General features: G+C 45.0%; 1 protein-coding gene across 7 annotated transcripts in view; it reads right to left on the bottom strand.

Annotated features, from left to right (window-relative positions):
• ACOXL (acyl-CoA oxidase like) overlaps positions 1 to 14,616 on the bottom strand; it is a 347,875-nt gene that overhangs the window by 69,132 nt on the left and 264,127 nt on the right. For 6 of the 7 annotated variants that reach the window (XM_059405581.1, XM_059405577.1, XM_059405580.1 and 3 more), the window contains one exon: positions 1,751 to 1,838. In XM_059405581.1, coding sequence (XP_059261564.1) covers positions 1,751 to 1,838 — 88 coding nt within the window. Of the gene's footprint in view, positions 1 to 261; positions 1,236 to 1,750; positions 1,839 to 14,616 lie in introns of those variants that run through there. The other variant, XM_059405582.1, reaches the window with a different exon arrangement.

Genomic DNA, 14,616 nt, shown 5'->3' with positions numbered 1-14,616 from the left:
GCTGAGGACACCAAGACAGTCTAGGAAGCAGCCTGTGGGCTCCAGGACCCAGCCTCTGGGGCAGGCGGGCCAGCGTGGACACTCAGACGCTCCTTCAAGAGCTGTCCAGTCCAACCTTCTGGAACGTTCTATCACTGAATTCCATACGGAGAGTTCCATGGGATGGAGCATGTACAAATGATTCAGCAGTTGGGTTCTCATTTATGATGAGTAAACTGGCATTCTGGATTATACAGCTGTTACCTTTGAGTTTGAGTCAATTCCCTTGAACCTCATATACTGTGGGTGTGCAGACAAATTAAAATTTCTGGATCCATAGATAAGGGAACTCAGTCCTATGACTTAATGACCTGTGAGGAGTGAAGCTTTTGTCCTCCCTCTGCTCCTCTCAGCCCCTGGAGGGGCTCACTGTGTAAAAAGACTGCTCCCGGTGTGTTGCCCCCCAGGCCCCATGAGGAACCCATGCTCTGGGCATAATCACTTGTGTGTTCTCATTCCTGTCCACACTCCTGAGACCTGTGTCATGAGGCTCTTCACAGTCCCAAGCATTGGGCTGCGCCTTGAGGGAGAGAAGAGGCCAGGCTCAGCCTACTCACCTCAGTCTGGCTTTTGCCAGCTCTTGGGAAGGGGTCTGGCCGACCCACAGTGACTAACAACATGGTGCTCTGCTCTCCCAGTACTGCGTGGCTGGGGAGGGAAGGTGGTGGTCAGGCTGTGAACAGGTGGGATGCTGGCACTCCTGGGTTGCTGGCTTGACCCTTAGCAGAACTCCTCCAGGAATTCCACCCCACGAGATAGTGCCCAAGGACATGCCAGGACTGGGAGCCAGGCCCTGGAGCTGTGGTGGTGACCAAACCTGACCCTGCCTTCCCAGAGCCAGCTGTGACCTCGGTGGGATGGAAGACCCCACATGGCACACAAGCCCAGTGACAGTCTTCTCCCTTTAAGACCTTCCACCCTCGAGTAAGAGTTTATGATGAACGAACAAATGATTCTTGATGCTACGCAAAATTTTCAGGAACAATTTGCCATATCTTGATGGATCATACTCTGTTTTCAATGTTTCTTTTATTTTTTGTGATTTGGGTCTGTTCAGGTCAAAATGGTCACTCACTTTTCTCAGTGTCGGCACTATTGACACGGAGGCGGGAGAGCTCTTTGCTGTGGGTGCTGTTCACAGCCTGCTGTTCACAGTGCTGTTAGTAGCATCGCTGGCCTCTGTCCACCAGCAACCCCTGCTCGGTTGTGGCAACAAAAAATGTCTCCAGATGTCGCTAAATGAGAGCCACCACTTTAAAAGGCTAAACCGGTTTCTGGCTAGTTTGAGGATTAGGTTTAAGTAGTTAGTTGTGGTACTTGAAATACTTCAGGCAGGGATCCTATTAGAACACCCTCCCTCTACCTGTGCGGGCACCCTCCGATTTGTTTACAGGGGAATAGCAGTCCCTGTTGGGCAGAGGGGCACTGCAGAGGGGCCCACCCTTCACCAGCTGACTTCTGTCGAACAAGTGCTGTTGGCTAATCTTGGGTTGTGTCGGAGGTACTGTTTCTGGAGTTTAGCATTGGGTTTTGTGGGTGTCATTTGGTCAGTGTTCCTGGTAAGTTGGGAGTTAAGTTATTTGGGGGCCTCTACATTCAGCACAGGGCTCAGCCTGGTGTGGGGACTGTCCTTGGTCTGTAGTCTTATTCCCAGACACCTTGCAGCCCTCTGAGCCGCCCCATTACAAATATTTAACAAGAGCCAACTGACCTCTGTGGATGTGTGCCAGAGACAGGCAGGCAACGTGATGAAGACACGCGTTCCAGGCACTGAAAAAGTCCTCTTTCTTGGTCATCACCTGTCAAATGGACAGAATGAAAGGAACCGCTGAGGGTCTTCCCAGAGAACAGAACTTAGAAGCAAGACAGATGGCAAATTTGCACATTTTAAGTACCACCTGAAGCCTGGGTAGGTGGCAAGGCTGGCCTCCGGGACCCACAGAAGCAATTTGTTGATGAAGAAAAGGCCATCAGTGCACTGTGAGTCCAGGTTCTACGTTGGTAGGAATTCCTCACACACAGCAGACATGACCACTACCAGCCGCCGACTCTCGAGATGGTACAGGAGTCCAGGTAACAGTGCATGGGGAACAATGCGCGCACAGGTAAAGCGACACCGTGTTACCCCGGGGTGCTCTCTGTCTGCAGAACTGTGAATCCCAGATCAAACTGCATTAAGTCTAATCTGCAGCAAAATGAACCTGCCGTTCCCTCCCTCCTTCCTTCCACTGAAGGCAGGTACTTCCATTTTTTTTCAAGTTGTTTCTCTCGAATGCCCGTGAGGTCTCCAGTGAGGTCTCCAGAATGGGCATCTGGCAGTGACCCGGTGTGATGTGAGGGAGGCGCTCCCAGGAGTGTGGGAACTGCATGCCCAGCACCTCTCAGTCCTCCCTCCATCTGACTGGTCCCTTTCGCCGAGCTAACCCATGCAAGATGCTCTTTCAATTACTCCAATGAACAGAGTTGTTTTGCTTTGTTCTTTGCTGCTTTTTGGGGGGAGAGGGGGTTGGTGAGCTGTTTTGAGGGGGGAGGAGGGGGTTGGTGAGAAGTGGGGGAAGAGAACTAGAAGAAGATAAGAATGAAGAAAATACACAAAGAGAAAGATGCCGAATCACGGAGCGGCAGTTAGTCATTTCGGTGGAGCTAAGGGCAGATTCTTATCTGACCAGAGAGGAGTGTTGAATTTGTCACTTCTGACTTTTCTTTGTTTCTTCTTGCCTTTTTTTTGGGTTTGTTTGTTTTGAAAACCCAACAGTTTGATATTTAAATTTTCAGCCCTTGTCTTTGCTCAAAGAAATAACACTCAGATAGAAAATCAGGCTCTGCATCTGCTTCCCATTTGTTTTAAACTCACACGCTGAGCCCTGTGGTTGGAAGGTACCCTGCCCCCTGCAGCTCCATGCTTCCTGCAGGGCTTGGAGGACCTGCTTTGTCAAAGCCCTCCTGTAACAGAGTGTTTTGTGCTCCAGTGGAAAAACAGCACCGCAGAAAGCCTCTACCCATGTATAATTTAGCACGATTACCTGCGGCAGCAGGCACAGTGTGGAGGACCACGTCACATGTGCCTTGGAGTCCTCCCCTAACTGCGCCTTACGACAGTCAAGGGTGAGGATAATGTCTGTCTCGGTCCCTGAATCAGGATCTCTCGGTGCTGGTATCAAAATGACAGCTGAAAAGGTGTGATAGAGAATGCAAGTCTCAAGGAATGGGCCAGAGGACCTCTTGCGCAGAGGTGAGGGCAAGAGCTGGCCAAACACTCCTGTCCCCAAGCTCTCCCCATCACACTGCGGAGGAAAACACCAGGAAATCCGTGCTGGGGCCTGGTGGACCGGCTCACCCAAATGTGAGTGGGCTGTCCCCCCACACTGTATGGGAAGGAAAGGGGAAGAAGCGTAAAATAGCGTGTGGAGGTGTCCAAACAGGACTGAGAACACTCTTACAGTTTTAAAAATCTAAACAGATACGCTTAAGTCTTTCACTGGTCTGATCGAGAGAAAACCAGAAACAGATAATTAATTGGACAATACAGACCCTGCATGAAGAAGAGACTTTAGATGAGAAAACACTGCAGAAGGCCCTTTACGAAACTTGTTGGGACTTCATCCTCAAAAAGTACACGGCAAAGAAAAAAAAAAAAAGGCAAGTTCAAGTTAAGGGGAAAGGCCCCTTGAAGGCCTGCCAGCTTGCTCCTAAGTGCTTTTCCTTATATGTTAATATCACAGTGCTGCAGCAGGACCCACTTGAGCAGGCTCAGTGTAACCTCGTCCCTGCTGGCAAGTGATGCCCCCTCGCACCCCACTCCAGACAGGAAGGCTGGCATGACTTATCCCCCCATCAAAGGATGGCACCCAGGACTTGGAACATGTCGATAGAAAGGCAGATGCTCGGGAAAGCGACAGACTGACTGAGAAGTCTCTGTCTCCTTGAATTCGAGTTTACTGGCAAGAAACAATAGGCTGAAGCCAACTGGGGGCAGCACAGTGGTCTGCACGTCCAGGTGGGGCAGCTCAGAACAGTGTGTGGGGTCCCATTCCAGCCCACTGTCAAGTGGTCAAAACAAGCAGATCAGAAGGTCAAACTGGTTCAGCCTTTAAGTGTAGACCCAGTGTGAACTCCAGGGTGTCATTGCCCACAGTAACCCAGCTGAGAATTGCCTATGCAGGGCTCAAAATTTGTAAATGTATTTATTACACCAATAACAGGCAAAACAATAGAAATCAAGTATCTAACTCTCTCTCCTTACAAAACCTTAATAAGAGGTTTTCTGGAGAGTGGATTTTCTTTTTCTTTCTTTCTTTTTTTTTTTTTAATGGATGGCTGTTCTTCACTTCAAGCAGTATGCCTGCTACTGAAAACTTGTGTGTAACTCAGCCTATGCAAACTAAAACCTTCTTAAAATGCACCAGACAACAGACGCTGTTTTAAGCTCTTAATTGCATTTGCTCATTGAATCTTCAGAAGCCCTAGAGGTAGGAATTACTGACATCTTTTGATACCTTCATTTTGTAGGTGGAAAACTGACACAGGTTAAGGAATTTGCCCAAGGTTGCAGAGCTGGATTGGGACTGGGCACCCAGGCTTCTGAGCCCATGTTTGTAACCACAGGCTACACTGCCTCCCAATGGACTAATAGGGAGTTGGTTCCCGGGCAACACCTGTCCCAAATACAGTTCATAAAGATGCATTGTCACATATGGTTGTATGTAATGTGAACCATATTCTACACTTAAAACTTCTAATGGAAATAAATGCTTACTTCCTAATAAATCATCACACAGTTAAGACAGGGCCAAGCTCATAAAGAAACCCCTGCTGGCCTCCCTTTTGATGGATGCTCATGTCCATTCTCCCTTCTACTTTTCTAGAAAAATCCCCAAAAGCTTTGGGCAGCAATATGTCCAGTTAAAAAATACTTACCTCCCTACAGAAGATCTATCAAAAAAAACCCTCAGCTAACATCACACTTAGTAAAGACTGAGTGCTCTCCCCTTAGAATTGGGAAGAAAAGAATGTCTGCCATCACTTTTACTCAGTGTTGTACTGCAGATTCCAGCCAGGATAATAAGGCAAGAAAAAGAAATTAAAGGTGTAGAGATTGGAAAGGAGTAAGTAAAACTGTCTTCATCCAAAAAGAACTGATTTTCTATGTAAAAAGCCCTAAGGAATATATCATAAAGCTACTAAAACTATTTAGCAAATTAAGCAGCAATGTCACAAGATGCAAGATTTAAGAAAAAAAATCAACTAAGTTTCTATATCCTAGCAATGAACAATTTGTACTTGAAATAAAAATACCATTGCAACAGCATCAAATGTATTCAATACTCACAGATACATTTCACACGGCACATGCAATATCTCTATGCGGAGAGGAAGAAACATTGCAGAAAGAAATTGAAATGGAGCATAGAAATGAAGGGAGCTCTACACTGTGCTCATGCGCCAGAAAACTCTGCATTGCTAAGATGTCAATTCTCACAGTGATCTATGGAGTCCGAACAATGCCAAGCAAAATCCCAGCAGACTTCTGTGTGTATAGAACTGGACGACCTGATTGTAAACCTTATATGGAAATACAGAGGACCTACAATAATCAAAACCATTCTGAGAAAAAAACAAGTTGGAGGATTCACAGTAACTGATTTCAAGACTTAGTATAAAGCTGTCGTAAATACAACAGTATTGGAATAAGAATAGAAATATAGGGCGCCTGGGTGGCTCAGTGGTTTAAGCCGCTGCCTTCGGCTCAGGGTCCTGGGATTGAGTCCCGCATCGGGCTCTCTGCTCAGCAGGGAGCCTGCTTCCCTCTCTCTCTCTCTCTGCCTGCTTCTCTATCTACTTGTGATTTCTCTCTGTCAAATAAATAAATAAAATCTTTAAAAAAAAAAATAGAAATATAGGTGAATGGGGGTATAAAAAGAAGAGTCCAGAAAAAGAGCCATCCAGGCAAGGTCAACTAATTTTCTACCGAGGCACCAAGGTAATTGGATGGGAGAAAAAAGTCTTTTTAACAGTGCTAAAACAACCAAACATCCACATACAAAAGCAAACAAATAAATAAATGAAGCTCAACCCTTATTTCACGCCATATCAACAAGTTAACTTGAAGTGGGTCACAAACTTAAATGTAAGACTTACATCTAAAATAAAATTCTAGAAGAAACTGTGGGAGAACATCTTAGTGACACTGGGATAGGCAAAGATTTTGTGAGATAAGACACGAAAAGGCTGAATTTCATCAAAATTAAAATTCTACTCTTTAAAGACATTTAAGGAAATAAAAAGACAAGTAATGGATTAGGAGAAAATATTTGAAAAATCATGTATGTAATAAGAGATGTCTCTCCAGAATTTACAAAGACAGCTTACAACTCAATAGTAAGAAAACAAAATCCACTTTAACAAATGGGCAAAAAGTTTGAACAGACACGTCATTGAAGAAGATAAATGAATGGCAAATACATACATGAAATAGATTTGAGAAATGCTAATTAATGCCATGATGAGAAACCACGACACATCCCCCAGAACGGTTGACGCCGGTAAGACTGGCAATGCCAAGTATTGGTAAGGAAGCAGGGCAACTAGAACTCATTGTAGGTAGGGGTGGCAAAATGGCAAAATGGTGCAGCCACTTTAGAAGACAGTGTGGAGGTTTCTGGGGATACCTGGGTGGCTAAGTTGCTAAGTATCTGCCTTCAGCTCAGGTTATGATCCCAGGGACCTGGGATCGAGCCTCACATCGGGCTCAGTTGGAAGCCTGCTTCTCTTTCTCCCACTCCCCCTGCTTGTGTTCCCTCTCTCACTGTGTCTCTATCAAATAAATAAATAAAATCTTAAAAAAAAAAAAGACAGTGTGGAGGTTTCTTATAAATAAACACATAGGCACCATAGAACGCAGCCATTCCAATCCTAGCTATTTACACAAGATAAATAAAAATATATGTCCATGCAAAGATTTGGATGAGAACATTCACAGAAACTTCACTCATAATAGTCCAACAGGAATCAATCCATATGTCCACCAATTGGTTAAGGGATAAACAAATTATAGTAAAGCCATACAAAGGAAGACTCCTGCATAATAAAAAGGAACAAACTTAAAACACCCAACAATTTTGATAGATCTCAAATGCAAAAGACTAGATACTATGTTCTTCCATTTATATTAAATTATAAAAAAGACAATTCTATTTGAGAAGAAAAATCTGTGTTTTCCAGGAGTCAGAGTAGGGGGACGGCTTTGATTACAAAGGAGCAGGAAGGAACTTTCTGGGGTGATGGAAATGTTCTCTATCTAGACTATATGCACTTTACAAAACCCATTAATTGTACACTTCAAATTGGTCAGTCTTAATATATATTAATTACATATATAAAATAAAAGTTGATTTTTAATGATGCTCACCTCCCCAGGCTCCCCTACAGCTTGTAAGATTTGTAGTCTCCATGGCCAAGGGAGTGGGCAGAAGTCTACTGGGGGGTGCTTCCGTGAAAGCTACTGTTTCCCTAACAAAACAAAATACAGCCTGAGCTAGCATGCGCTTTTTTTTTTTTTCCCCCTTTGTCCTCTTCCTGTTTCTTTGCTTGGAACTTTCCTATCTTGTGAGCATAGGAACAGGTAAAGTCATGTTAAGGGGTTATGTTAGGGTTGCTGTAACACATGACCACAAGTCCTGGTGACATCACACAACAGAAATGTATACTCTCACAGTTCTAGAGGTTAGAGGTCAGAATCAAGGTGTCAGCAGGGCCACACTCCTTCCAAAGCCTACTTTGCCTCTTCAGGGGCATCCTTGCAGAGCTAATGGCCAGACCAGGGAGGGCCTCCTCACCCCCTCAGCCCACATCTCTGCCTTCCTGTTGCTGCTCTCACCTGTCATTCTGTCTTGCCTTTCAGGAGTGGGATAATGAGGAGGGGGGGTTCTTTATATATTTTTCTGCCTTCTTACATTTTTTGTGTCTTTCCTTTCTTTCTTTTTCTCTTTCTTTCTCCTTATTTATTTCTTTCTTTCTTGAAAGGGAGAGAAAGAGAGAGAGAGAGAGAGGGTGTGGGGAGGGGCAGATAGAGAGAGAGTCTCAAGCAGTCTCATACCCAGCACGGAGCCCAGCATGGGGCTAATGACCCTGAGATCATGACCTGAGCTGAAAACAGGAGTTGGCTGCTTAACTGACGAAGCCACTCAGACACCCCTTTATGTCTTTCTTTAAAACAAAACAAAACAAAACTTTGTATAGTTACCCCTCTCTCTCTTGAGTTGTTCTTTCCATCTCTGTTTCGAGCCTTACTCAACTGCCTTTTCACCCTTTTATATTTTAATTTTTCTGTTCTATATTTTTACTATTTTTCTAGGGTTTTTGTTTTTCTAGGCTTTTCCTGCCCTTCTGTTTTTCAGTCTTTCTGCTCCCTCTGTACTGCTCTGTCCTCTCTCTTAAATTCACTGCTTCACCTTTCACTCCTCTCTTAGGCGTTCACACACCAAATTAATTCTTTTTCTCTTCAGACTTTCCTCCTGACTTAACTTGGCTTCCTCTGATTGGCTTTGGGAAAGGAACCCCTCTCGTCTCCACCACAGCTATTCTTCCTGAATTCTGTCTTCTTCAGAAGGCCCCAGCCTCTTCCTGCATCGATGGCTGGGTGTTGGTCAGTTCTGTACTAGTGCCTCACAGAAAGCAGGGTGTTTGTGTCCAACAGATGGCGGCTCACTTGTGGCTTTCTGAACTGGGAGCAGGAGATTCTCTGCACCTCGGCCCTTTCAACCTGCACTATTATTTCCAAGGACACAGCAGGACATCTTTGTATCTACTGTTCCAGCTTGTTTCCTATGAGAAGGAAAAGTAAATATGCTCCAAATGCCCCAGAGAGGGCTGTGTCCTGGTTTTGGGAGTCTAAGGGGACAGGCCAGCTGCCGGGTTCATGTCTGGTCTCAGTGCCTGGGTCAGCGGCCCTCTGTCTACCACCCCCATTCCAGACACTTGCCCACCCCAGCTGCGGACCAGGCTCTACTGCACGAGAATCTCCCCTTCTCTGAGAAGGTAGCACGTGGCTGGACTGCAGGGGTGGGGGTGGATGAAACAGCCCTTGTTTGGGGAGATCAGCCCTTGGAGTGAAAGCCTGGGATTCACGTTTTCTCCCAGAGAAACACAACGTAAGAATGACGAATGTCAGGAGAGTAGGAAGGGGTCCAACAACGAAGGCTTCTTGATCACATTCTCATGCCCCGCAGTGCTTGTCTCTGTACTAAGAAAGATATTCTAATCATGTAGGAAGTCCCAGAAAAGTCCAGTAATGATCCCTGATTGCTCACTGGAACACAGATGGATGTGGCTCCCAAGAGCACGACCTGCCAGAGGAACTCCTGCAGGACCCCGTGGTTCCCAGTTCCTAACAGAGCTTGTTCGGAACGGCTGTCCTAGCAAAGACATCACCCCACTGGCCCTCATTGTTCCCACAGGGGCTTCCCGTATGGACAGCCTGCTGTTCTTCCCCAGTGGTGCTGGGTGCAGGTTCTCAATAAGCACGCATTCCAAGATGTGTGCATGTGCGTGCACACACACACACACACACACACACAAACCACGGTTCCTCTCTGCCTTGAACTACGTCCAGTCTCAGGACATGGTCCCTCTCTTGCTTCAGATGTATTCACATGCAGTTCTCTCCAGCTGCCCTCTGCCCTACCTGACTGCCTCCTCCCAGTTTGGGAAGCCTCCAGACGTGTGTGGGCTGGGCCCCCACCAAGCAGCACATCCCTCCGTGGAAGCCTTTCCCCACACTGTGGTGTAAGTGCTGGGCTGACCAGGGGAGGACTGTGACTGCCCCGGCAACCAGTGCAGTGGTCAGGGCCAACGACTACATCAAGGAGCCCCATCACAGAGATGGGTGGTGAGGGTAGATGTGGATGTGAGGGGAGGGACTGGAAAAGAAATTGGTTTCAGAGGGTAGAGAAACTGCAAGAGGGAATTCAGCAGAGTGGGGTCTTCACAAAAACAGGACACGAGGCTCCTGGTCCGCCTCTCCCTGCACCACAATTATGGTTCAGGTTATGGTTCGGGTTGGATTTTCTGAGCTCTGCCCAGGTGTTTGCAGCCCCTTCCCTCACCTGCAATGTCCTCCAAGCTCTGGTCTTGGGCCTCACAATATGAACAGACCCCAAAGATGGAGCCCATTTCTAGCGAAGCCTTATTTTTGTTACACACACACTAGTTCCAGGAGTGGGGGGCCACACATGTTTGATCTGACCGGTTGCTAAATCTTTCCCCTGCTAAGGCTTAACTGAAATTGTCAGAACATGAAATCAATAGGATCTTGGCAAAGGGCTCCTGTAATTGAATGTATTACTTCCTAATTTCTCCTCCTTTTTCCTTTTTGTGTTAAATTAAGAGTCTGCTTCTCATTACTTAGCCTTTCAGAATAGAAAATGATTGTCGGATGATACATTCTCTTTGGTCATTTAGCATTCATTTGAACTCTATGCTCCTGAAATCAATCTTGATAATTCCCAACAACGGGATCTGTAAATAAACAAATGTTTGATAGCTTTTCCCTTTCTTAATCACTTCCTCATTTTAGAAGTTCCTTCTAACAGTTCTGGTGGATGGAGCAAGAGAAGGGGGTAATCAGGAGACCTTAAATGGATTTTACAGGCACCAAAGCATGTATTTGGAGTACGATCAGCTGGAAAGATCTTGTTTCAATAATACAATCTTCACATTTAACTGAAGACGATGTTATGGAACCTGACTGCCCTTAGTGACTGCTTAAAGTGGACAGAAGGCAGAACGATGTACATTTAATATGTAAAAGACATTAGGCCTCAAGAGCTTTGTTTCCTGAATCTCTGCAGCAGCTCAGTGGGAAGAGGCGGTCTTGGGGCTGCGAGTAAAAGGCAAGGGGTACAGCACACAGAAAGCCTACCCCATGAGGGATTTGCAGAGCACAGAACCCACTGCAGTTTGGAATTCCTTAGCACTCCGTGTTTCCTTCTCTGGGATTAGAATCCTATCCTCCTGGTGCACGAGCTGGAGCCCTGGGACCACCCCTGACCCCATCTTTGGCTTTCTCCCCCATCAGACCATCCCAAGTTTCACCGACCACCCTTCATGCTCACTGTCACCACCGCACAGCTCAGGCTGGGTTTTAACTCCTCTGGGATGATGGTTACTGTGGCCTCCTAAAGGGCCACCCTCACAGCACTGACTCCAGAACGATCTTCCTGACACCAGTGTGCTCAGGCCATAGTCCCATCACCTGCAGAGAGGGTAGAGGGATCTCAGGCCTGCAAGCAGGGGACACGAGGCTCAGGGCCTTGAGGGCCTACAGACCACCATAGTCACTCTCTTGCTAGCTTCTCTAGCCCAGGACCTGGGATGTGGACCAGCTTGAGGCTCAGACTGAATATACCAGTTGCTCACTCACATCCATGCCTTGCCTGGAAGGTCCTGCCCACCTCTCCCTGGGGATGGACACTAGATTCCATGGGCCACCCTTACCCACAGAAAGGGGCAGCCCTCCCTCTGCTCCAGACCCCTCTCTATGCACTTTCCCTTGACCCACGTTCCTGCCATTTCCCATCCCAAACTGAGACCATGGAGGACAGCCATCATGCCTTGGTCATCTCTACAGTTCCAGACTCGCACAAGGACTGGTATACTAGGGCATTGGGGAGAAATATCTTTTAAGCAAGGAACTATTCAGTAAAAATAAACATCTTTATAGATCTTCTATCTCTCTTTTTTCCCCTAATTATTTCTGTAAATATGTATCTGAAGTTCCAATGAAACATTTTTATTTCACTGTCAGGAAGAGGCTTTTTATTTCTGGCTAACCTTTCAAGAATACTAAACAGCACGCTTTGCAGAATGTTGAGACCACCTCTGTGTGAGCTTCTGTGGTCTGGGAGGGAGAGAGATTTGAGGCACTGGTGAGAAAGAGGGGAATTAACATTGGAAATTAAAAACAACAACAACAAAACAGCCTATTCCAACAGCCTGAGGTGCTGGCAAACAGGGAAGGAAGGGAAACAGATCACCAAGAGCTGCCACATGAAATTATAGGTCAATGCCTGACTGTCCATTCCCCCCACCAAGCCACTAAGCTAGCAGGTGGATGGGCTGGACTTAGAGTTGCCTCAGTGGAGAGGCCGGATCAGGAGATGTTAAGTCCTTTATAGGACGTATCTGACTCCTTCCATTACATTATTAGAATACCACGGGAAACGGTGTCCTCATGTCATTCCTCCCCTGTGTGCTCCAAACCTAGTGCCTCAGCCTGATGGAGGCCCCTGTGGTCTGATAACTTTACTATTTCCCCTTTCTGGCAATCAGGTTTTTGGCTGTATCACAAAGCATTGGGCTTTAGCCTACCATTCATAATAGTAGCAACTTAAAGGATGTCCTTGATCCCAGATGACCATGGCGATCTGCCTACTAGCCGTGCGGAAAGGCAGAATGAAATAGAATAATAGGTTCATCTTTGTTGACCACAATACTACAGTCTCCAGCAGCACTGAACCTCTGGATAAGCCTACCTCCTACTCATAGAGAACCTCAAGGAACAGTTGCTCAAGGCAAATCTAACATTATACTCAACTCAGTGAAAGGTTGAAAGCTTTTCTTCTAAGGTCAGGAACAAGGCAAGGTACCAACTCTTACCACTCCTACTAAGCAAACACTAGCAGTCCTAGCCAGAGCAATAAGGCAAGAAAAAGAAGTGACAGGGATCTAAGCTAGAAAAGAAGAAGCAAAAGTATCCCTATTTGCAGATGATATGATCTTATATATAGAAAATCCCAAAGACTCCACCAAAAGCCATTAGAATAAACGAATTTAGTAAAGTTGTGGGTTACACAATCAAACTGATATAGAAGTCAGTCATGTCTCTATGCACAAACAACAAAATATCTGAAAAATTAACACACATGATCCCATTTATGGTAGCATCAAAAAACAGTAAAATACTTAGGAATAAATTTAACCAAGGAGGTGAAGCATCTGTATATCTAAAACTAAAAGACACCAATGAAAGAAACTGAAGACACAATTAAGTGGAAAGAAGGATATCTCATATGTCCATGGAACAGAAGAACTAATATTGTTTACATGTCCATACGACCCAGAGCACTCTAGATACAATGCAATGTCTATCAAAATTCTAATGGTATTGGGCTCAGAAAATAGAAAAAACAATCCTAAAATTCATGTGGAACCACAAAGACCCTGAATAGTCAAAGCAATCCTGAGAAAGAATGAAGATATCGCACTTCCTGATTTCAAACAAAACCACAGTCATCAAAACAACACGGTACTGGCATAAAAAAGGACGTGTAGACTAATGGAACAGAATTAAGAGACCGGAAAACACTGCCCCTCCCCCACCATCATACACAGTCATATAGAGCCAAAAGTACTTTGTGGGGAAAGGATAATCTTTTCAACAACTGGTATTGGGAAAACTGGATAACCACAGAGAGAAGAATCAATTCTTCTTACTTCTTACTTCTCTTACACAACTCCCAAAATTAACTCAAAATGGAATCAAGACTCAAATATAAGACCTGAAAACACAGAACAGCTAGAAGAAAACATAAGGAAAAATCTCTTTGACATTGGTCTTGGTAATGATTTTTTGGATATGATATCAAAACACAGGCAACAAAAACAAAAACAGACAAGTGGAACTACATTAAATTAAAAAGCTTCTGCACAAACAACAACAACAAAATGAACTGACAATCTATGGAATGGGAGAAAATATTTGCAAACCATCTATGTGATGAGGTGTTAATATCCAAAATATATAAGGAACCCATACAACTTATTAATTAAAAAAAATTCTGCCTGTTTAATAAATAGGCAGAGGACCTCAATAGACATTTTCCCAAGGAAGACAGACCAATGGGCAACAGACACATGAAAAGATGTTCAGTGTCATTAAGCACCGGGGAAATGCAAATCAAAATGACAATGAGATATTACCTCACACCTGTCAGAATGGTTAGTGTCAGAAAGACAAGAGATAGTAAGTGTTGGCGAGAAAAGGGAATCACTGTGCACTATTGGTGGGAATGTAAATTGGTACAGCCACTACAGAAAATAGTATGGAGGGTCTTCAAGAAATTAAAAATGGAACTACCACATCATCCAGCAATCCCACTTCTGGGATGCATTAGAAAGTAATGAAATCACTATCTGGACTCCTATGTTCATTGCAGTATTATTCACACAAGCCAAGACATGGAAGCAACCTATGTGTGTGTGTCTGAAGGAATGGATCAAGATGTGCATATAGAAACAATGGAAAATTATTCAGCGGTGAAAAAGAAGGAAATCCGGCCAATTGGCAACATGGATGGACCTTGTGGGCTAAGTAAAATAAGTCAAAGAAAGAAAGACAGATACTATATGAACTTATTTTTATGTGGAATATAAAAAAGCTGAAGTCACAGAAACAGAGTAAATGGTGGCTGCCAGGAGTTGGGTGGAAGAAATGGGTGAAGATGGTCACAGGGTACCAACTCTCAGGTATAAGATGAGTAAGTTCTGGAGATCCAATGCACAGCATAGTGGCAACAGTTA

Source organism: Mustela nigripes, chromosome 7, assembly GCF_022355385.1.
Source record: "Mustela nigripes isolate SB6536 chromosome 7, MUSNIG.SB6536, whole genome shotgun sequence".
In the NCBI taxonomy this organism is placed as follows: Eukaryota; Metazoa; Chordata; class Mammalia; order Carnivora; family Mustelidae; genus Mustela; species Mustela nigripes.
Note: the sequence above shows the minus strand (reverse complement) of the source record. Positions and strands in the feature narration are given on the sequence as shown.